We start from the raw sequence: 24967 nt of genomic DNA on the forward strand, positions 1-24967 counted from the left end.
ATGAGATCTGCCCACAAATAACATTAATTGATGACAGCTGGATTAGAAAATTCAGTGTATGTTCTCATGTCTCACATCAAGTGTTGTGTGCCTATATGCGTTCAAATAAATGATACTGAACACAAGCTTCAGAGTGTTTAATTTTACAGTTTGAGAACTGCTGTACTAGACCAACTTTCATCCAACTAGTTGGTTGGAATTAAAATCTGGTAATGTATAGGACCAAATTACAATCAGCAATTTGCTTCCAAATGCCAGAAAACTGATGTTCAGACACATCTTTTAAATCAAAGATTTAACGAACTTGTCCAATTGACTATTTTAATCTGTATTCCAGCATTTGAAACAAATTGCTGAATGTCATTTGCCCCCATACATTCCCAGATTTCATTCCAACCAACCAACTAGTTGGATGGTTTGTGGAAAGTTGGTCTACTGTATGGCTATCTTAAGCTTTTGTAGAGTGGTTGTTGCTGTGATTACACACTAGGGGGTCGATCCTATTATCCGCAAGGTGTGCGATTTGCCATTTCCGCTGTGTTTTAATTAGAGATGAGCGGGTTCGGTTTCTCTGAATCCGAACCCGCACGAACTTCATGTTTTTTTTCACGGGTCCGAGCGACTCGGATCTTCCCGCCTTGCTCGGTTAACCCGAGCGCGCCCGAACGTCATCATGACGCTGTCGGATTCTCGCGAGACTCGGATTCTATATAAGGAGCCGCGCGTCGCCGCCATTTTCACACGTGCATTGAGATTGATAGGGAGAGGACGTGGCTGGCGTCCTCTCCATTTAGATTAGAAGAGAGAGAGAGATTGACCTGATTTACTGGAGCTTAGGAGTACTGTAGAAGTGTAGAGAGTGCAGAGTTTACTAGTGACTGACCACAGTGACCACCAGACAGTGCAGTTTTATTTAATATATCCGTTCTCTGCCTGAAAAAAACGATACACACAGTGACTCAGTCACATACCATATCTGTGTGCACTGCTCAGCCCAGTGTGCTGCATCATCTATGTATATATATCTGACTGTGCTCAGCTCACACAGCTTATAATTGTGGGGGAGACTGGGGAGCACTGCAGTGCCAGTTATAGGTTATAGCAGGAGCCAGGAGTACATATTATATTAAAATTAAACAGTGCACACTTTTGCTGCAGGAGTGCCACTGCCAGTGTGACTGACCAGTGACCTGACCACACTGACCACCAGTATAGTTAGTAGTATACTATATTGTGTGATTGCCTGAAAAAGTTAAACACTCGTCGTGTGACTTCACTTGTGTGGTGTTTTTTTTTTTATTCTATAAAAAACTCATTCTGCTGACAGACAGTGTCCAGCAGGTCCGTCATTATATAATATATATACCTGTCCGGCTGCAGTAGTGATATATATATATTTTTTTATATCATTATTTATCATCCAGTCGCAGCAGACACAGTACGGTAGTTCACGGCTGTAGCTACCTCTGTGTCGGCACTCGGCAGTCCGTCCATAATTGTATACCACCTACCCGAGGTTTTTTTTTCTTTCTTCTTTATACATACATACTACTACATCTCTTTATCAACCAGTCTATATTAGCAGCAGACACAGTACGGTAGTTCACGGCTGTAGCTACCTCTGTGTCGGCACTCGGCAGTCCGTCCATAATTGTATACCACCTACCCGTGGTTTTTTTTTTCTTTCTTCTTTATACATACATACTACTACATCTCTTTATCAACCAGTCTATATTAGCAGCAGACACAGTACAGTACGGTAGTTCACGGCTGTAGCTACCTCTGTGTCGGCACTCGGCAGTCCGTCCATAATTGTATACCACCTACCCGTGGTTTTTTTTTCTTTCTTCTTTATACATACTACATCTCATTATCATCCAGTCTATATTAGCAGCAGACACAGTACAGTACGGTAGTCCACGGCTGTAGCTACCTCTGTGTCGGCACTCGGCAGTCCATCCATAATTGTATACCACCTACCCGTGGTTTTTTTTTCTTTCTTCTTTATACATACTACATCTCATTATCATCCAGTCTATATTAGCAGCAGACACAGTACAGTACGGTAGTCCACGGCTGTAGCTACCTCTGTGTCGGCACTCGGCAGTCCATCCATAATTGTATACCACCTACCCGTGTTTTTTTTTTCTTTCTTCTTTATACATACTACATCTCATTATCATCCAGTCTATATTAGCAGCAGACACAGTACAGTACGGTAGTCCACGGCTGTAGCTACCTCTGTGTCGGCACTCGGCAGTCCATCCATAATTGTATACCACCTAACCGTGGTTTTTTTTTCTTTCTTCTTACTACATCTCATTATCATCCAGTCTATATTAGCAGCAGACACAGTACAGTACGGTAGTCCATGGCTGTAGCTACCTCTGTGTCGGCACTCGGCAGTCCATCCATAATTGTATACCACCTAACCGTGGTTTTTTTTTCTTTCTTCTTTATACATACTACATCTCATTATCATCCAGTCTATATTAGCAGCAGACACAGTACAGTACGGTAGTCCACGGCTGTAGCTACCTCTGTGTCGGCACTCGGCAGTCCATCCATAATTGTATACTACCTACCCGTGGTTTTTTTTTCTTCTTTATACATACTACATCTCATTATCATCCAGTCTATATTAGCAGCAGACACAGTACAGTACGGTAGTCCACGGCTGTAGCTACCTCTGTGTCGGCACTCGGCAGTCCATCCATAATTGTATACTAGTATCCATCCATCTCCATTGTTTACCTGAGGTGCCTTTTAGTTGTGCCTATTAAAATATGGAGAACAAAAATGTTGAGGTTCCAAAATTAGGGAAAGATCAAGATCCACTTCCACCTCGTGCTGAAGCTGCTGCCACTAGTCATGGCCGAGACGATGAAATGCCAGCAACGTCGTCTGCCAAGGCCGATGCCCAATGTCATAGTACAGAGCATGTCAAATCCAAAACACCAAATATCAGAAAAAAAAGGACTCCAAAACCTAAAATAAAATTGTCGGAGGAGAAGCGTAAACTTGCCAATATGCCATTTACCACACGGAGTGGCAAGGAACGGCTGAGGCCCTGGCCTATGTTCATGGCTAGTGGTTCAGCTTCACATGAGGATGGAAGCACTCAGCCTCTCGCTAGAAAACTGAAAAGACTCAAGCTGGCAAAAGCACCGCAAAGAACTGTGCGTTCTTCGAAATCCCAAATCCACAAGGAGAGTCCAATTGTGTCGGTTGCGATGCCTGACCTTCCCAACACTGGACGTGAAGAGCATGCGCCTTCCACCATTTGCACGCCCCCTGCAAGTGCTGGAAGGAGCACCCGCAGTCCAGTTCCTGATAGTCAGATTGAAGATGTCAGTGTTGAAGTACACCAGGATGAGGAGGATATGGGTGTTGCTGGCGCTGGGGAGGAAATTGACCAGGAGGATTCTGATGGTGAGGTGGTTTGTTTAAGTCAGGCACCCGGGGAGACACCTGTTGTCCGTGGGAGGAATATGGCCGTTGACATGCCTGGTGAAAATACCAAAAAAATCAGCTCTTCGGTGTGGAGGTATTTCACCAGAAATGCGGACAACATTTGTCAAGCCGTGTGTTCCCTTTGTCAAGCTGTAATAAGTAGGGGTAAGGACGTTAACCACCTCGGAACATCCTCCCTTATACGTCACCTGCAGCGCATTCATAATAAGTCAGTGACAAGTTCAAAAACTTTGGGCGACAGCGGAAGCAGTCCACTGACCAGTAAATCCCTTCCTCTTGTAACCAAGCTCACGCAAACCACCCCACCAACTCCCTCAGTGTCAATTTCCTCCTTCCCCAGGAATGCCAATAGTCCTGCAGGCCATGTCACTGGCAATTCTGACGAGTCCTCTCCTGCCTGGGATTCCTCCGATGCATCCTTGCGTGTAACGCCTACTGCTGCTGGCGCTGCTGTTGTTGCTGCTGGGAGTCGATGGTCATCCCAGAGGGGAAGTCGTAAGCCCACTTGTACTACTTCCAGTAAGCAATTGACTGTCCAACAGTCCTTTGCGAGGAAGATGAAATATCACAGCAGTCATCCTGCTGCAAAGCGGATAACTGAGGCCTTGACAACTATGTTGGTGTTAGACGTGCGTCCGGTATCCGCCGTTAGTTCACAGGGAACTAGACAATTTATTGAGGCAGTGTGCCCCTGTTACCAAATACCATCTAGGTTCCACTTCTCTAGGCAGGCGATACCGAGAATGTACACGGACGTCAGAAAAAGACTCACCAGTGTCCTAAAAAATGCAGTTGTACCCAATGTCCACTTAACCACGGACATGTGGACAAGTGGAGCAGGGCAGGGTCAGGACTATATGACTGTGACAGCCCACTGGGTAGATGTATGGACTCCCGCCGCAAGAACAGCAGCGGCGGCACCAGTAGCAGCATCTCGCAAACGCCAACTCTTTCCTAGGCAGGCTACGCTTTGTATCACCGCTTTCCAGAATACGCACACAGCTAAAAACCTCTTACGGCAACTGAGGAAGATCATCGCAGAATGGCTTACCCCAATTGGACTCTCCTGTGGATTTGTGGCATCGGACAACGCCAGCAATATTGTGTGTGCATTAAATATGGGCAAATTCCAGCACGTCCCATGTTTTGCACATACCTTGAATTTGGTGGTGCAGAATTTTTAAAAAAACGACAGGGGCGTGCAAGAGATGCTGTCGGTGGCCAGAAGAATTGCGGGACACTTTCGGCGTACAGGCACCACGTACAGAAGGCTGGAGCACCACCAAAAACTACTGAACCTGCCCTGCCATCATCTGAAGCAAGAAGTGGTAACGAGGTGGAATTCAACCCTCTATATGCTTCAGAGGTTGGAGGAGCAGCAAAAGGCCATTCAAGCCTATACAATTGAGCACGATATAGGAGGTGGAATGCACCTGTCTCAAGTGCAGTGGAGAATGATTTCAACGTTGTGCAAGGTTCTGATGCCCTTTGAACTTGCCACACGTGAAGTCAGTTCAGACACTGCCAGCCTGAGTCAGGTCATTCCCCTCATCAGGCTTTTGCAGAAGAAGCTGGAGACATTGAAGGAGGAGCTAACACGGAGCGATTCCGCTAGGCATGTGGGACTTGTGGATGGAGCCCTTAATTCGCTTAACAAGGATTCACGGGTGGTCAATCTGTTGAAATCAGAGCACTACATTTTGGCCACCGTGCTCGATCCTAGATTTAAAGCCTACCTTGGATCTCTCTTTCCGGCAGACACAAGTCTGCTGGGGTTGAAAGACCTGCTGGTGAGAAAATTGTCAAGTCAAGCGGAACGCGACCTGTCAACATCTCCTCCTTCACATTCTCCCGCAACTGGGGGTGCGAGGAAAAGGCTCAGAATTCCGAGCCCACCCGCTGGCGGTGATGCAGGGCAGTCTGGAGCGACTGCTGATGCTGACATCTGGTCCGGACTGAAGGACCTGACAACGATTACGGACATGTCGTCTACTGTCACTGCATATGATTCTCTCAACATTGAAAGAATGGTGGAGGATTATATGAGTGACCGCATCCAAGTAGGCACGTCACACAGTCCGTACTTATACTGGCAGGAAAAAGAGGCAATTTGGAGGCCCTTGCACAAACTGGCTTTATTCTACCTAAGTTGCCCTCCCACAAGTGTGTACTCCGAAAGAGTGTTTAGTGCCGCCGCTCACCTTGTCAGCAATCGGCGTACGAGGTTACATCCAGAAAATGTGGAGAAGATGATGTTCATTAAAATGAATTATAATCAATTCCTCCGCGGAGACATTGACCAGCAGCAATTGCCTCCACAAAGTACACAGGGAGCTGAGATGGTGGATTCCAGTGGGGACGAATTGATAATCTGTTAGGAGGGGGATGTTCACGGTGATATATCGGAGGATGATGATGAGGTGGACATCTTGCCTCTGTAGAGCCAGTTTGTGCAAGGAGAGATTAATTGCTTCTTTTTTGGGGGGGGGTCCAAACCAACCCGTCATATCAGTCACAGTCGTGTGGCAGACCCTGTCACTGAAATGATGGGTTGGTTAAAGTGTGCATGTCCTGTTTATACAACATAAGGGTGGGTGGGAGGGCCCAAGGACAATTCCATCTTGCACCTCTTTTTTCTTTTATTTTTCTTTGCGTCATGTGCTGTTTGGGGAGGGTTTTTTGGAAGGGCCATCCTGCGTGACACTGCAGTGCCACTCCTAGATGGGCCCGGTGTTTGTGTCGGCCACTAGGGTCGCTTATCTTGCTCACACAGTCAGCTACCTCATTGCGCCTCTTTTTTTCTTTGCGTCATGTGCTGTTTGGGGAGGGTTTTTTGGAAGGGACATCCTGCGTGACACTGCAGTGCCACTCCTAGATGGGCCCGGTGTTTGTGTCGGCCACTAGGGTCGCTTATCTTACTCACACAGTCAGCTACCTCATTGCGCCTCTTTTTTTCTTTGCGTCATGTGCTGTTTGGGGAGGGTTTTTTGGAAGGGACATCCTGCGTGACACTGCAGTGCCACTCCTAGATGGGCCCGGTGTTTGTGTCGGCCACTAGGGTCGCTTATCTTGCTCACACAGTCAGCTACCTCATTGCGCCTCTTTTTTTCTTTGCGTCATGTGCTGTTTGGGGAGGGTTTTTTGGAAGGGACATCCTGCGTGACACTGCAGTGCCACTCCTAGATGGGCCCGGTGTTTGTGTCGGCCACTAGGGTCGCTTATCTTACTCACACAGCGACCTCGGTGCAAATTTTAGGACTAAAAATAATATTGTGAGGTGTGAGGTATTCAGAATAGACTGAAAATGAGTGGAAATTATGGTTTTTGAGGTTAATAATACCTTGGGATCAAAATGACCCCCAAATTCTATGATTTAAGCTGTTTTTTAGGGTTTTTTGAAAAAAACACCCGAATCCAAAACACACCCGAATCCGACAAAAAAAATTCGGTGAGGTTTTGCCAAAACGCGGTCGAACCCAAAACACGGCCGCGGAACCGAACCCAAAACCAAAACACAAAACCAGAAAAATTTCCGGCGCTCATCTCTAGTTTTAATGCTGGCAACAGCACCCGGTCTTGCACTCTTCGCAGGCTGGTTTCGGGCTGAATTCGCACTCCTATGGGACAATCAACGTTGTGTATAGGATTGACCCCTAGGTATCTCTACCATCTTTATTAGCTCCTGTGTTATCCTAGAATTATTTGCTTATAAAAGAGATTAAAAAAAACAAAAACATTTGCTGTAATCTAAATTGCTAAAGGGCTAATTTAAGATGGGATGTATTTCTAAAGAAATATGTCATCATTTAGTGAGCAACATAATTTTCTGATTTCTGACTCTACATATCAGAGTGTAGTTGTTTAACTTTTGTTCATTTAAGCATTTAGTTATATATTAATCTTTTTTCCTCTTCCCTTGTTAAATGTATTTGTTATTCCACAGGTAAAATGGAAAGGTAAAGACCTTTTTGACTTGGTATGTCGTACTTTGGGCCTTCGTGAAACCTGGTTTTTTGGGCTACAATATACTATTAAGGACACCGTAGCATGGTTGAAAATGGATAAAAAGGTAATATGAAGATGCCATTATTGTAATGCATGCATCTCTTTCTTCCCTAACTATTTTAATTATATTATAATTATATTAATTTCCTAAAGGTCTTGGATCATGATGTCCCTAAAGAAGAACCGGTGACGTTCCACTTTTTAGCAAAGTTTTACCCTGAAAATGTAGAGGAAGAGCTAGTACAAGAGATTACCCAGCACCTCTTCTTCCTACAGGTGCTCGTCTTATTTTGTTCTGGCAAAGTTCTATCTTTTTTATTTATTTATTTATTTATTCCCACCACTAATAAATTCAATCATATACTTCTCTTCTGCTATTTTTTGACCAGGTAAAAAAGCAGATCTTGGATGAGAAAATATACTGTCCGCCAGAGGCTTCTGTGCTTTTAGCTTCATATGCTGTTCAAGCAAAGGTACGTGTTTTTCTCCTAGGTCACTGATAAGAAATGTATCTATTCCCAAAACACAACAAGTGGGACAAATCATGAAAAACTGGTGTAGAATACCACAACCGCCAGCAAAACTACAGTTCACTTTACTAGCTGTGTTAATCAACTGAAAGCAATTTAATGAATAGTTTTTAGCATTTTATATTTCTTAACTGCACTTTTTTTCCTTTTTGCACATCCATGTGTTTTGTTGTGTTGTATTTTGTTTGCCTATCCAGAAGCTTTCCAAATTTAAATTGACTGCAATTGAGGGCAAGATATACCTATATATGATGATCACCTCATGCTTGTAACTTAAACCTCATAGAATTTAGGTTGATATTACATATGTCCCTCACGTTTACCATATCCTCAACAACCCCTTGTATACAGGCAGAAAAAAAACAACCAGTTAATATAGCCCAATATGCCTATTCTTTTCTCCATATTGACAATCGGGAGAGTCCCTTTATTGTGTTATTCATGCCAGTAGTCCAGTGTATTCTGTTTTTGCTAGGATATGTTCAATCCTTTAAATTTCCCTGCAGCATCTACTAGTAGCAGTTCATGTAGAAGTGCATGCCATAGGTTTTACCTGTAATACAGTAAAGTATAAAGTAGGGTGGTCTTTGGCCATTTGTGGGGCAGTGATTAATACTAATGGGGAGTTATTACCACTCAGGTGGAAGGGGGTATTCTATTACCAAGGGAGTTTCCACTAGGGGGTTGTCACTGGTCATATGGACACTGAAATATTTAAGGTTTTAAAAAGATGTTTGCAACGTATGCTGGACATACTGTACACTGACAGATAAAATTCCCGTCGGACCAAGAGATATCGGGGATATACACTGTGAGATAGCTCACAGTGAATGGCCTCATGAGATCCTAGTTCCTCCCATGGGGCGGAGATATTTCCCCGTTACTTCCCTGTGGAAAGAGCAGGGGTAATGTGTCTGAGGTACCTGCAGCATAATCCCTTATAAGTGCAGTGTATCGGGGGTAATTTAATTGGATAGCCCCAGCCGAATCCATCAGCTGCAGTAATTACTGCAGCTAATTGGCTACAGGCCTAGGTGTTTAAGGAGATTTCCACTTTGTTTAATAACCCCTGCTATATCCTCACCCATGCCTAATAGTACATATAGCAGGTATCTCTGCCTTATCACCCTTTGGCCCTGCTGAGCTCCCTGTGTAGTAGAACACGTACCCGACGATGACCAGCAAATAGTGGTGGCAGATTCTTCTTAATGATTCAAATCATGTAGGTAGAAATAACCATCCAAGAACTATTGTTGGGGAGGCTTAGCACAAAGGTTTAAAATAAACAAAAACTAAAATAAAATGTGAAAAAGTGCTTTAAGCATTCGCATAATTTTCACCCTTTGCTGCTAATTGAATAATTTATTTCTACATATTGATCATAACTTGTAATCCTCTTTTCTCTGTAAATAAATATTTTGGTCAGTCTCCTCATAACGGAAATATTGCATAGCATTTAATAAAAATGCAAATGAAAGTAATAAATTGTGATATTTTTAAAAAAAAATTTATTTTCCTTTAAAGCTTTTTATATGTTGCACTTTGGCTATTTATATTGTTTTGTTTAGATAATTTAGTGTTTGTTATTTACAAAGTGTTTATTTATGAAAGCCATAAAGATAAAAAAGATTTTTACATGTAGTATTCTAAACACTAGAGGGTTGTGTATGCCTAATAGCTATTTTATGACATCATTTTTGTCCTTTTCCTTCTACAAAATATTATGACTTGGCTTTATTTACATACTCCCATAAACAACTGGAACTTTGTTACAAATAAAATCGTAAACAAATCATTTGCAAATGAACATTCATGTTCTAAGCAGTTGAATTTTTACTCATCTTAGGCCACATTGCTCCACAGAAGACAGCCGTTTTGAAATGTACTAATAGTATGTGTGCATAATGTACCAGCTTGTGCCTCCAGCTCATAATTGTACCAGTTTATCCTGCGGAACATTTATACTAATCTGCGCTGCCAACTTATAGCAGCCTGTGCCTTGCCCTTCATAGTATTTGCAATAACTGTCAGAGTATGTGATTTGTAAACTGTGAGTGATATGATGTATGGCTAAGCTGGAGTAAGCATAGTTGGGACATACTCCAGACATCATGGCACAATTGTTAGTGTCCATGGTGGCCTGCAACTGGACTTTGCCCTCCAATTTCCCCTACTAACAGGCAAAAGATAAAAGCACAGGGCAATCTGGGCAGGACCATCTGAATTTTATTGATGATAAAACACAGCACATCATTTCAAAATGACTGTATTTTAATGTATAAATACATAACTTATTGTATTTTCTGCTGCGGGGTACACTGGGCTCCACAAGGATAGACATTGGGGTGTAGAGTAGGATCTTGATCTGAAGCACCAACAGGCTCAAAAGCTTTGACCTTCTTCCCAAGATGCATAGCGCCGCCTACTATATCACCCCGCCTCCGTGCACAGGAGCTCAGTTTTGTAGTTGGTGCTTGCAGTGCAAGCATGTAACAGGAAGGGCTGCTCACAGCAGCTCTAGAAAAAGCTTTTTCTGAGGAAAAAAGAAGACTACAAGGGCTGCAGCAGAGGCACAGATTGTGTTAGATGTCAGTAGACATCACCTGCTGCAGCTCCATCTCTCCCCCAGCGGCGCTGTACACTCCCGCGCCCTGGTTGTCGGGTACCTACAGCAGGAGGCTCCGGTTTTCTTCATGTTAGACACACACGGCTGGGGTTCTCCAGGATCGCGTGGCCGCGCTTCGGGAGGTGGTGCGACCGGTGGGAGGCGGGCCACGCGCTCTGGCGTGGACACTGTGGCAGTACAGGCGACCCCACTAGGCCACCAGGGCAAGGGCACAGGTCGGTTTCTCTCATAAACCATTTTATATTGGCCCGCAGTACCGGTGGTGAAGTCCAGCAGGGGGATAAGGCTTAGACCTGTAGCCCCTCCCCCAGCTCCAGGGCGCCATTTACAGTAAATGCTCCCGCCCTGGAGCTGCATATCTGTATCTCTCCTTCACTCCCAGTCAGTGTTTGGGCGCCATTTCTCTCAGCAACACTGTTCCTGGGACTACTTGGGCAAATCCTCCTTTGTAAAGCCGCCTGAAAGTCCGCTTCCGGCTTCCGGTGCATTCCACCTGTGTTTCTCCGCTTTTGTGGGTGGCGGTTTCCTCAGAGGAAAACCTCTGAGGAAACCGCCACCCACAAAGGCGGAGAAACGCGTCAAGTGAACAAAAGACGTCAAGTGGAACGCGCCGGAAGCTCCGTCCAACCCGGAAGCCGCGGCATGCGGCCAAGCGCTCCCAGCGTGTTACCGCTCAGCCCCAGTTAGCTGCACGCCATCAGTGTGACTTAGCAAGCCGGAGACACCAGAACCGCCGCAGAGTGGAAGGGTAAGCACTGCCCATATGAGTGTCACGCCGGGGAACAAGTGACCATAAAGTCTATCAGCACTGTGTCCCTTGACCAGTGTGAATTACCACCACACACCGTTATCTGGGCAAAGCTATCACATATTAATGAATTGTGGTAATAACTCTCACCATAGGACTGTGACTTTGGAGAGTGCTAACTATACAGTCATAACAGCGTTTATAATTAATACCAATATCAAAAAATCCCTTGGAGGGAGACAACAGATTACTAATTACCAGGACTGTGTAGAAAGCCTGTGCTTTGCTGAAACTAATTACTAATCCACTGGCATGCATGCAAACTAGTAATTGACCAAAAAGTCTAACTGGCTAGCGCTGATATACATTTTTATTTATTTTATTGTGATGTTCTTTTTTGGTAATGTTTATTATGATATTGTTCTGTGTTACCTTATACTGCATGTCTGCTGATGAGGGTAACGGTTCTGGGGCTGAACACACTGGTAGTGGTGCTGAGGCCACAGATACTTTTGAGGAAAATATAGCAGCTGAGGGCTCTGGTTTTGGGGGTTACTTGCCCCCCAGTGGGACTGTAGCAACGGGGGTCCAGAATGACCCGCCGTGGGCTACCGTCTCCACGCTACTGAATACGCTAGTTACGAAACTAATGCCCCCTATGGGACCTTCTATGCCGGTCCAACCGTATATGGTCCCCGCAGTTAGTCCGCCGTGGGCAGATCACTTGTCCACTCAGTTACAGAAATTGTACCAGTCCCTGACTACTAAAAAGTCTAACCCTCGCCTGCCTAAGACCAAGGTGTCCTCTAAGCGAGCCTTTACTTCCTCACAATCCACTGCTGTCACTGACACCTTGTCTGATGAGGATGGCGTTTACACTGACCCCACAGATTCTGACACTGATAATACTGATGGGGATAGTGGTTCACAAGTGGATGTTCCTGATCTATTGGAGGCTATAAAGTTAATTCTACAGATTCCGGATGATCCCGAGCCGTCTGTTCCTCCTAAGTAACCGGATAGGTTCAAGCGTCAGAAGGTGGTTAAACAAGTTTTACCTCATTCTGATCACCTGGTTGATATACGTCAGGAATCCTGGGAAAATCCAGGTAAGAAGTTCATGCCTCACAAGAAGCTGCTTGCTCGCTATCCCCTCGCGCCGGAGCTGTCTAATAATTGGGAGACGCCTCTACCAGTGGACTCGCATGTGGCAAGGATGGTGGTCTCCTCAGCTCTACCTGTCACTACCGTCACGTCTCTGAAAGAGCCTACGGATAAACGTGTGGAGGGTTGTCTGAAAGCAATTTACACCCTCACGGGTGCTGCACACAGGCCCACTATTGCAGCGACATGGGCTGCAAAAGCTATTGAAGTGTGGGCCCAAGAGTTGGAAGCTGAAATCTCGTCTGATCATGATAGACAATGCTTGGAATATATTGTCACATCTTCTCACTATATTAAAGAAGCGGCTTCTGATGCCGGTGTTCTGGCGTCAGTCCTGGCTCGCCGATATTGTGACTGAGATCCTGGTCTGTGGATCTGGATTCTAGAAAAACCCTGGAGGTACTCCCTTTTAAGGGAAATATCCTGTTCGGAGAGGACTTTAAATAAGATAGTGGCTGATTTGGCTACTGCCAAAAACAGCCTGTCTGCCAAGTACTGCTCCTTCTGTGCCGAAGGCTACAAGTACTTCCTTTCGTCCTTCAGGTAAAGCAAAAGTTCAGGCGTACCACAAACAGGCCCGCACTTCCAAACCTGGTAAGCCAAAGCCCAAAAGAGCCTGGGCTGCCCGTCAGCCAGCTTCCAAGACCGATAAGCCTGCCGCATGACGGGGCGGCCGGCTTCTAGGGTATACCCAGGAATGGTTGATGACCACTTCAGATGCCTGGGTATGGGAAGTCGTCACTCAGGGCTACGCCATTGCCTTCAAAAACCGTCCCCCTCATCGATTTTGCCTGACAGACGTCCCTTCGGGCCAGACAAAGGCAAAAACTCTTCATTCGGTGGTACAGACCCTCCTGGACACAGGAGTGGTAGTACAGGTGCCTCTTGCTCAGAGGGGCCAGGGGTACTATTCTCCGCTGTTTCTAGTCCCGAAACCGAATGGGTCATCCCGGCCCATTCTCAACCTCAAGGCGTTGAACAAGTTTGTGAGAATCTCCAAGTTCCGTATGGAAACCCTTCGCTCTATTGTTCTGGCATTGGAACCTGGGGATTATATGGTCTCCCTGGACATACAGGATGCTTACCTGCATATCCCTATAGCAGTATCGCATCAGCAATACCTGAGGTTTGCGTTTGGCAACCTCCATTACCAGTTTTTGCCGTTATCTTTTGGTTTAAAATGGCTCCGCGAGTCTTCACCAAGGTTATGGCGGTAATGACGGTGGTACTCCGCTGTCAAGGGGTCAGGATCCTACCGTATCTGGACGACTTGTTGATCCTGGCAAATTCCCGAAAAAATTATCCTACGTCACCTAGATATGACTGTCCGGTTTCTGCAAGCCCACGGGTAGCTTATCAACTGGAAGAAATCCTCCCTGGTCCCTGCTCAGAGCATGGTGCACCTGGGAGCACTATTGCACACTCACAACCAATGGTTGTTCTTGTCTCAGGAGAAAAGTCCTGAAGCATCAGGACAGGATTCGTTGCTTCCTCTCTCGTCCGCAAGTGTCGATACAATTCTGTGATGCAGGTGCTGGGCCTCATGGTGTCAGCATTCAACGTGGTGGAGTATGCTCAATTCCATTCTCGCCCTCTCCAGAGGCTGATTCTGGCCAAGTGGGACGGCCTGCCTCACCGTATCAGGTCTCACATGATCTCATTGACTCCGGAGGTCCTTCTGTCGCTGTGCTGGTGGCTCCAGGACCAGCGATTGTGCAGGGGTCATCCTTTCTGGATACCGAACTGGGTCCTGTTAACAACGGATGCCAGTCTAAAGGGTTGGGGCGCGGTGTTGGAGCAACACTTCCTTCAGGGTCGGTGGACCGAGGAGGAGTCTCTCCTCCCGATCAACATTCTGGAATTGTGGGCGGTCTTTAACTCATTGAACCTGGCCCAGCATTTAATACAGAACCGTCCTGTTCAGGTACAGTCAGACAACGCCACCACAGTGGCTTACATAACTCATCAAGGCGGCACTCGAGGCCGCTTGGCAATGAAGGAAGTCTCACGGATTCTTCAATGGGCGGAAGGCCATCTACCGACCATATCGGCAATATTCGTTCCAGGAGTCCTGAATTGGGAAGCAGACTTTCTCAGTCGTCAGAACGTACACGCTGGAGAGTGGGGCCTCCATCCAGAAGTGTTTCAACTCCTAGTGGATAGGTGGGGCCTTCCAGATGTGGATCTGATGGCGTCTCGACACAATCACAAGGTTCCGGTCTTCGGAGCAAGAACAAGGGATCTTCAAGCAGCATTCGTGGATGCGCTGGCTGTGCCATGGAAGTTTTGACTGCCGTATGTGTTCCCTCCGGTGTCACTCCTGCCCAGAGTAATACGGAAGTTCAAGCAGGAAGGAGGAATCCTGCTTCTCATAGCTCCACCGTGGCCCAGACGACACTGGTTCTCAGACCTCCAGGGCCTCTCGTTAGAGCGTCCAATTCTACTTCCACAACGCCCAGACCTCCTCGTTCAGGGCCTCTGTGTCTACCAGGACCTGGCCCGGCTGTCTTTGACGGCGTGGCTCTTGAAGCTTCTGTCTTCGGGGCTAAAGGGTTTTCTGAGGCGGTCATTCAAACTATTTTGCGGGCCCGGAAACCGGCTTCTGCTCGTATTTACCATAGGGTCTGGCATTCTTACTTCGTTTGGTGCGCATCTAACAATTATGACGCTTCCAACTTTAGTACAGCCAAGTTTTTGGCTTTTCTTCAGCAGGGCCTAGACTTAGGCCTGCGTCTGGCTTCCCTCAAGGTTCATATTTCTGCCTTGTCGGTGTGGTTTCAGAGAAAAATTGTGACATTACCTGAGATTCATACCTTTACTCAGGGTGTGTTGCGTATCCAACCTCCCTATGTCCCGCCTGTGGCCCCCTGGGACTTGTCGATGGTTTTGGAAGCATTACCAGAGTCTCCATTTGAACCTCTTGGATCAGCTGACCTTACGTGGATTTCCCTTAGGGTGGTGTTTCTGCTGGCTATCGCCTCCGCTAGAAGAGTGTCGGATTCGGGTGCCTTGTCTTGTAGTTCCCCATATCTGATTTTTTTTTTTTTTTCACCGTGAACGTGCGTTTCTTCGGACTCGTCCCGGATATTTACCCAAGGTGGTGTCTTCGTTCCACCTTAATCAGGAGATTGTGGTCCCGGCCCTTGTTTCTCCTGACTTGTCTCCCAAAGAGCGGTCTTTGGATGTGGTACGGGCTCTCCGTATCTATGTGGAGAGAACTGCTTCAATTAGGAAATCTGATTCTCTCTTTGTTCTGTTTGGTTTTCACAAACGTGGCTGGTCTGCTCACAAGCCGACTTTAACCAGATGGATTAGAATGGTGATTGCACATGCTTATGTGAAGGCTGGCCTGTCAGCTCCTGCTCACATTACGGCCCATTCTACTCGGTCTGTTGGACCTTCTTGGGCGGCCCGCCGTGGTGTGACCCTTGAACAATTGTGCAAGGCGGCAGCGTGGTCCTCGGAACACGTTTTTAAGGTTTCTATGCCTTCGATACTGCCGCTTCCCAGGATGCTTCCTTTGGACGCAGGGTTCTTGTGCCCGCTACAGTGCGTCCCCTCCCATAAGGAACTGCTTTAGGACATCCCCAATGTCTATCCTTGTGGAGCCCAGTGTACCCCGCAGCAGAAAACACGATTTATGGTAAGAACTTACATTTGTTAAATCTCTTTCTGCGAGGTACACTGGGCTCCACAAGGCGCCCACCCTGACACATTTAGCTTCTTTGGGCTGGTGTGGCTATAGCCGCTGACACTTTCTCCTGTCGGGAGAGTGTGGTGTATGTGGCTACTAACCGTTGTCGTCTCTTTTCCTGCTACTGCATTGGGCTGGTTAACAAAACTGAGCTCCTGTGCACGGAGGCGGGGTGATATAGGAGGCGGCGCTATGCGTCTTGGGAAGAAGGTCAAAGCTTTTGAGCCTGTTGGTGCTTCGGATCAAGATCCTACTCTACACCCCAATGTCTATCCTTGTGGAGCCCAGTGTACCTCGCAGAAAGAGATTTAACAAAGGTAAGTTCTTACCATAAATCTCGTTTTTACATAATTAACACAATGCACTTCTGAACAGTAGTCATAGACTTCCATTGTGAGGCTTTTCTCTCCTTGCCTCATTCAGCTATGGCTGCCTTACTGTGGACTTACAGATGTGTCCTCTCTCATCGTTGCTGCAGTCACATTAAACAGCCCTTCTAGTTGCACCTATTCGTGGGGTGTGGTTCATCAAATCGACAGTATCTAGGTCGACAATGTTTAGGTCGACAGTCACTAGGTCGACATGGATGGAAGGTCGACAGGGTTTCTAGGTCGACATGTGCTAGGTCGACAGGTCTAAAGGTCGACATGAGTTTTTTTTTTTTTTTTTGTCGTTTCCTTCGTAGAGTGACCGGGATCCCAAATTAGTGCGCCGCGTCCCCTCGCTTCGCTCGGCACACTTTACCGTTCCAATCGTAGTCCACGTGGATCGTTAAGTATGAAAAAATTCAAAAAAAGAAAAAAAATGTGAAAAACTCATGTCAACCTTTAGACCTGTCGACCTAGCACATGTCGACCTTCCATCCATGTCGACCTAGTGACTGTCGACCTATAGTGGTCGACCTAAACATTGTCGACCTAGATACTGTCGATCTTCAGCCCGGATCCCCTATACGTGAGCATGTTTACTAACGCTAGGCGTCTTTTTTTTTTTTTTTTTTTGCATTTTCACCCCGAAAATGCGTCGCATACGCATCACTATGTGAATAAGACGCACAAGCAGACTCTGCTGATTAAAATTATTTGCGGTATGCCTGTATTCTGCTACTGTATCTGCATATGAAATGCTGTAAAACACTATAACATAGCATATGGTATGCAGATTCAGCTGCAGTTGCATACTGAATATGGGCATGCAGCGTATCATTTTAATCAGCAGAGTCTGCTTGTGCGTCTTATTCACATAGCAGTGCCAATATGAAACTTTCTGCAAAATGATACCACTTTTCCACTAGCTCAAAAACACGGGTAAATGCACGGGGGAGCGCATTTACCCGTGTTTTTTGCTAGTGGAAAAGGGTCCCCCCTGCAAAAACCCGGATCAAGTGACCCGTGAATCCTACCCGGGTAACTACCTGGGTAGGACACGGGAATGATCCGGGTAGGGTTGTAGTGTAAACGGATGCGATACTGCTCCCATTTACACTGTATGGAAGGGCGGTGCTGGGAGATCACATCGCTGGGAGATCATGTGATCTCCCAGTGCCGCCCCTGCAGCGTCACTAGCAGCGGCACCAACCCGGCAATATGCCGGGTTGGTGAGCGCAGTGGGAAAGGAGTCTGAGCACGGGCCGCAGCCGGTTATCACCCGTGTCAGGCTTCCGGCTGCGACCCGTGCTTAGTAGGTTGAAAAGGGGTATAAGACTCCCAACGTTAGCAGAGCTGCCTGGGAACTATCGGCTCACGCACGCCAGGCATCTTGCTGTGTATGGTGTATTGAGGCTAGATGTATGAGGACACATCTGTGTTTGTATACTAACATACCTACTTCAGTAGCCCCAGCAAATAGAGACAGAGAATACACACACAGAGGATCACTATCTACCTCGCTCACTGTCACAGATGTCTGATTGTAAGAGTTTACACCTAGCAGTCTGAAATGTGTGGTACTGTGCGATTATTTTTGATAAAAAGTTAATTAACCAATGTGGTTAAGCAGGATGTCTCATACAAGTGTGTTAAATAAAAGGGCAACAATGAGAGTACAAACCTGTTTACTACTCTTACCAATAGTTGTACTAGACTACGGTATTGATACAAATTATAATAGTTTCAAGTACACAAAAGTAAGCAAAACATGTTGTTTGCACAATATGATATAAATTAGTGATATATCACAGCAGTTCTCAGTGCCATCTCAGTACTCATTGTTAGTTGTTTTATTTTATTTTTGTATTCTTTTTCTTTATTTTATGTCATACGTATGGAATTATTATTATCCCCCCCCTCCCTCCCCACACTCCTAATTGGCCATGAGTGGGGAACTATCCAGCAAGTTGCTAGAACTTACAAGTCTGCTGTGACATATAGATCACTGTATTGTTAGGTGTAAACTGTATTACTGTTTATCAATACGTGTGTAATGCCATAAAATATATGGTTAATATTATCTTCATACACATTTAGTGCACTCAGGTGATTATTTACAGTGGTATTTATGTGACATTTAGATGGGATCTATTTGTATTTATTTGTCGTGTGACTAAATAACGGCAGGTAGGTAAATCAGGATGCTGAATTACTCATCATTTTTTTAATCAGATGAGTCACAGTGCTGCCATGTCTGATAAGCCTTGGAGAGGAGAAGGTTTAAAGCTTAGCATAGTTGATACTGGCTTCTAAAAGTTAGGAGATAGTAAAAGTGATTCTCAGATGACCCTGCTGGAAAGGTTTCTTTTATAAGATTGGTCAGTGGTTAAGACATGCCTAATTCCTCTCTTACCTACTTGCAAGCCTAGTCTAGTAGCCATTTTATTTTGTTGTCTCCTATCTTTTAGTATGGTGATTATGATGCCTCTGTACACAAACGTGGATTCTTGGCTGAGGAAGAGCTTCTTCCAAAGAGAGTGAGCATGAGCCATCTTTTTTTTATATAACTTTATCTATAATGTGCATATATTTTTACACAAGGACAAATACATGTGTACAACTAGTATTTCTAATTATAAAACTCAGGATTTGATACACTTCAGTTAATCTACAGCACGCTGCAGATTTATTTTACAAAGTCTTTTTGAACTGATGAACAGATTTTTTGAAACCAAGTAAAATAAAAAATCAGTCGCAAACACTAACCCTAAGCACAAACAGCAACCGCGGTGCCCTCCAAGAATCCAATGTAGAATATGCACAATATAGGCGGCACTTGGCGGGTTTAGTACAATAAGAAGTCAGACCACTGCAGTGTGGATTTATATATAGAATTAAATATATATATATATATATATATACAGTAAGTAACCTGGATTATTTACACACAATGAACACAGTATAACAGGATTTCTCATATGTCCTAGAGGATGCTGGGGATACCATAAGAACCATGGGGTATAGACTGGATCCGCAGGAGACATGGGCACTTTAAGACTTTGAAAGGGTGTGAACTGGCTCCTCCCTCTATGCCCCTCCTCCAGACTCCAGTAGACTTGTGCCCAGGCAGACTGGATGCACTCTGAGGACCTCTACTGAGTTTCTCTGAAAAGACTTTATATTAGGTTTTTTATTTTCAGGGAGATCTGCTGGCAACAGTCTCCCTGCTTCGTGGGACTTAGGGGAGAGAAGTTAGACCTACTTCCAGTGAGTTAAAGTCTCTGCTTCTTGGCTACAGGACACCATTAGCTCCTGAGGGTTTGATTACTAGGTACGCCTAGGGGCTCATTCCCAGAGCCGGCCGTAACCCCCCTTGCAGAGCCAGAAGTCAGAAGACAGGTGAGTAGAAGAAGACAGAAGACTTCAGTGACGGCTTCAGGGGTACCGCACAGCGGGCGCGCTGCGCGCCATGCTCCCACACTCAGCGGCACTACAGGGTGCAGGGCGCGGGAGGGGCGCCCTGGGCAACATATACACCTCTAAAAAAGCGACTGGCAAGAGGGGACAAGGTGCCAAGCCAATGTCCTAATCCCCGCCAGTATAAAGATTTTGAAAAATAGCGGGGCTGAAGCGTGCCATTATGGGGGCGGGGCTTAGTCCTCAGCTCACATTAGCGCCATTTTCTCTTCACAGAAGCTGCAGAGACGATGGTCCTTCCTCACACTGCTGTACAAGTAACGGTGCAAAACGGGGGGTGGGGGCACAGTGATTTTTGGTGCAATATAAGTTATATAAAAGCGCTACAGGTCTGGGACATCTGGTAACTGTTTCAGAACCGGGTTTAAGCGCTGGGTTGTGAGCTGGCAAACTTCCTCTGTGTCTCTCTGACAGGCTTTACTGTGGGTCTGTCCCCTATATGCCCAGTGTGTTTGTGGGTGTTTTGTGCATGTGTGTCGGCATGTCTGAGGCTGAGTGCTCTTCCCAGGAGGAGACTGTATTAGGCACACAAACGGCTGTGGGGGTGACCCTGTCGGCACCACCGACTCCTGATTGGGTAAATGTGTTGAATGCTTTAAATGCTAATGTGGCTCTTATTACCAAGAGATTAGATAAATCTGAATCTCAGAACCAGGCATGGAAGAAATCTGTGGAGGATGTGTTATTACAAGTTCAGACCCCCTCGGGGTCGCAAAAACGTTCGTTTGCCCAGTCGGCAGACACGGATACCGACACGGACACCGACTCCAGTGTCGATTATAGTGATGTCAGATTAGATCCAAAATTGGCAAAGAGCATTCAGTACATGATTGTGGCGATAAAAGACGTATTAAATATCTCTGAAGACCCTGCTGTCCCAGATAAAAGGGTCTGTATGTACAAGGAAAAGAAACCTGAGGTAACGTTTCCTCCCTCTCATGAACAGAACACTCTTTTTGAAAAGCTTTTGGAAAATCCTGATAAAAAGTTTCAAATTCCCAAAAGGATTCCGGCGCCGTATCCGTTTCCCTCTGGGGATAGAGAAAAGTGGAAGTCACCACCCATGGTGGACAAAAGGCTCTATCGCGGTTGTCAAAAAAGGTGGCTCTCCCGTCTCCTGACACGGCAGCTCTTAAGGATCCTGCGGATCATAGACAGGAAACTACGTTAAAATCCATTTATTTCACCACAAGTACACTGCTCAGACCAACAATTGCATCTGCGTGGGTGAGTAGTGCTATCGAGAAGTGGGCAGATAACTTGTCATCTGATATAGATACCCTAGATAGGGATAGCATCCTCCTAACGCTGGTTTATATCAGGGAGGCTGCGGCCTACCTAAAGGAAGCGGCAAGAGATATAGGCCTTTTGGGATCAAAGGCCAATGCCATGGCAGTCTCGGCAAGGCGAGCTTTGTGGATTCATCAATGGGATGCTGACTCCAGGAAAAATATGGGATCTCTACCATATAAAGGTGGTGTCTTGTTTGGTGACGGTCTCGCTGATTTGGTATCTACAGCTACCGCGGTAAGTCATCATTTCTCTGACGTCCTAGTGGATGCTGGGAACTCCGTAAGGACCATGGGGAATAGACGGGCTCCGCAGGAGACTGGGCACTCTAAAGAAAAGATTAGGTACTATCTGGTGTGCACTGGCTCCTCCCTCTATGCCCCTCCTCCAGACCTCAGTTAGAATCTGTGCCCGGCCAGAGCTGGGTGCTCCTAGTGGGCTCTCCTGAGCTTACTAGTAAAGAAAGTATTTATTAGGTTTTTTATTTTCAGTGAGCTTCTGCTGGCAACAGACTCACTGCTACGTGGGACTAAGGGGAGAGAAGCAAACCTACCTGCTTGCAGCTAGCTTGTGCTTATTAGGCTACTGGACACCATTAGCTCCAGAGGGTTCGAACACAGGCACCTGTCCTCGATCGTCCGTTCCCGGAGCCGCGCCGCCGTCCCCCTCGCAGAGCCAGAAGAACAGAAGCTTGAAGACGACGAAATCGGCGGCAGAAGACTCCTGTCTTCATTTAAGGTAGCGCACAGCACTGCAGCTGTGCGCCATTGCTCCCAGCACACTTACACACTCCGGTCACTGTAGGGTGCAGGGCGCTGGGGGGGGGGCGGCCCGGCCCGGCCCGGCCCTGGGCAGCAATTGAAGTACCTTTTGGCAATAAAAATACATATATACAGTCTGGCACTGTATATATGTATAAACCCCCGCCATTTTTTTTTACACAGAAAGCGGGACAGAAGCCCGCCACTGAGGGGGCGGGGCCTTCTTCCTCAGCACACCAGCGCCATTTTCTCTTTACAGCTCTGCTGGAAGCAGCTCCCCAGGCTCTCCCCTGCAGTATCCAGGTACAAGAAGGGTAAAAAAGAGAGGGGGGGCACATAAATTTAGGCGCAAATAAAACATATAAGGCAGCTATTGGGTAATCACTTATTATAAGTGAAAATCCCTGTGTTATATAGCGCTGTGGTGTGTGCTGGCATACTCTCTCTGTCTCCCCAAAGGACTTTGTGGGGTCCTGTCCTCAGTCTGAGCATTCCCTGTGTGTGTGCGGTGTGTCGGTACGGCTGTATCGACATGTTTGATGAGGAGGGTTACGTGGAGGCGGAGCAAGGGCAGATAAGTGTGGTGTCGCCCCCGTCAGGGCCGACACCTGATTGGATGGATATGTGGAAGGTCTTAAACGACAATGTAAGCTCCTTACATAAAAGGTTTGATGATGCTGCAGCCTTGGGACAGCCGGGGTCTCAGCCCGCGCCTGCCCAGGCGACTCAGAAACCGTCAGGGGCTCATAAACGCCCTCTATCTCAGATGGTTGACACAGATGTCGACACGGAGTCCGACTCAAGTGTCGACGATGATGAGGCACATTTACAGTCTAAAATGACCAAGGCCATCCGATACATGATTATTGCAATGAAAGATGTATTACACATTTCTGAGATTAACCCTGTTAATACCAAGAGGGTTTATATGTTTGGGGAGAAAAAGCAGCCAGTGACTTTTCCCCCATCTGATGAATTAAATGAATTATGTGAAGAAGCGTGGAGTTCCCCTGATAAAAAACTAGTGATTTCTAAGAGGTTACTGATGGCGTACCCTTTCCCGCCAACGGACAGGTTACGTTGGGAAACATCCCCTAGGGTGGACAAGGCGCTGACACGCTTATCTAAAAAGGTGGCCCTGCCGTCTCAGGATACGGCCGCCCTAAAGGAGCCTGCGGATAGAAAGCAGGAAGCTATCCTGAAGTCAGTGTATACACACTCTGGTACTCTACTGAGACCTGCTATTGCTTCAGCCTGGATGTGTATTGCTGTAGCAACATGGACAGATACTCTGTCAGAGGACATAGATTCCCTCGACAGGGATACTGTTTTGCTAACCCTGGGCCATATAAAAGACGTCGTCTTATATATGCGGGATGCTCAGAGGGACATTTGCCTGCTGGGCTCTAGAATTAATGCTATGTCCATTTCTGCCAGGAGATGCTGATTCTAAAAAACACATGGAGGTTTTTCCTTATAAGGGTGAGGAATTGTTTGGGGACGGTCTATCGGACCTCGTGTCCACAGCGACAGCTGGAAAGTCGACTTTCTTGCCTCAGGTTTCCTCACAGCCTAAGAAAGCACCGTATTATCAAATGCAGTCCTTTCGTTCTCAGAAAGGCAAGAGGGTCAGGGGCGCATCCTTTCTTGCCAGAGGCAGGGGTAGAGGTAAGAAGCTGCACCATGCAGCCAGTTCCCAGGAACAAAAGTCCTCCCCTGCTTCCACTAAGTCCACCGCATGACGTTGGGGCTCCACAGGCGGAGCCAGGTGCGGTGGGGGCGCGTCTCCGAAACTTCAGCAACCAGTGGGTTCGCTCACAGGTGGATCTCTGGGCTGTACAAATTGTATCTCAGGGATACAAGCTGGAATTCGAAGCGACTCCCCCCCGCCGTTGCCTCAAATCAGCCTTGCCAGCTTCCCCCATGGAAAGGGAGGTAGTACTGGCGGCAATTCACAAGCTGTACCTCCAGCAAGTGATTATCCGGGTCCCCCTCCTTCAACAGGGAAGGGGTTACTATTCCACAATGTTTGTGGTACCGAAACCGGACGGTTCGGTGAGACCCATTCTGAATTTAAAATCCTTGAACACTTATATAAAGAAGTTCAAAATGGAATCGCTCAGAGCGGTTATTGCAAGCCTGGAAGAGGGGGATTTTATGGTGTCGCTGGACATCAGGGATGCTTACTTGCATGTCCCCATTTACCCACTTCACCAGGAGTACCTCAGGTTTGTGGTACAGGACTGTCATTACCAGTTCCAGACGTTGCCGTTTGGCCTGTCCACGGCACCGAGGATATTTACCAAGGTAATGGCCGAAATGATGATACTCCTTCGGAAGAAGGGAGTTATAGTTATCCCGTACTTGGACGATCTCCTCATAAAGGCGAGGTCCAGAGAGCAGTTGTTGATCAGCGTAGCACTCTCTCAGGAAGTGTTGCAACAGCACGGCTGGATTCTGAATGTTCCAAAGTCGCAGCTTATTCCTACGACGCGTCTGCTTTTCCTGGGCATGATTCTGGACACAGAACAGAAGAAGGTGTTTCTCCCGGTGGAGAAGGCCCAGGAATTAGCATCTCTGGTCAGGGACCTCCTGAAACCAAAACAGGTATCTGTGCATCACTGCACGCGAGTCCTGGGAAAGATGGTGGCTTCATACGAAGCCATTCCCTTCGGCAGGTTCCATGCAAGGATCTTTCAGTGGGATCTGTTGGACAAGTGGTCCGGATCGCATCTTCAGATGCATCGGCTGATCACCCTGTCCCCAAGGGCCAGGGTGTCTCTTCTGTGGTGGCTGCAGAGTGCTCACCTTCTCGAGGGCCGCAGGTTCG

At 46.6% G+C, this 24967-nt stretch overlaps 1 protein-coding gene across 2 annotated transcripts in view; it reads left to right on the forward strand.

Annotated features, from left to right (window-relative positions):
• Positions 1–24967, forward strand: part of NF2 (NF2, moesin-ezrin-radixin like (MERLIN) tumor suppressor) — a 173006-nt gene that overhangs the window by 13837 nt on the left and 134202 nt on the right. For both annotated transcript variants that reach the window (XM_063913354.1, XM_063913353.1), the window contains exons 3-6: positions 7418–7543; positions 7633–7755; positions 7869–7952; positions 19078–19146. In XM_063913354.1, the coding sequence (XP_063769424.1) occupies positions 7418–7543; positions 7633–7755; positions 7869–7952; positions 19078–19146 (402 nt within the window). The remainder of the gene's footprint in view (positions 1–7417; positions 7544–7632; positions 7756–7868; positions 7953–19077; positions 19147–24967) is intronic.

Source organism: Pseudophryne corroboree, chromosome 1 (genome assembly GCF_028390025.1).
Source record: "Pseudophryne corroboree isolate aPseCor3 chromosome 1, aPseCor3.hap2, whole genome shotgun sequence".
Taxonomy (NCBI): Eukaryota; Metazoa; Chordata; class Amphibia; order Anura; family Myobatrachidae; genus Pseudophryne; species Pseudophryne corroboree.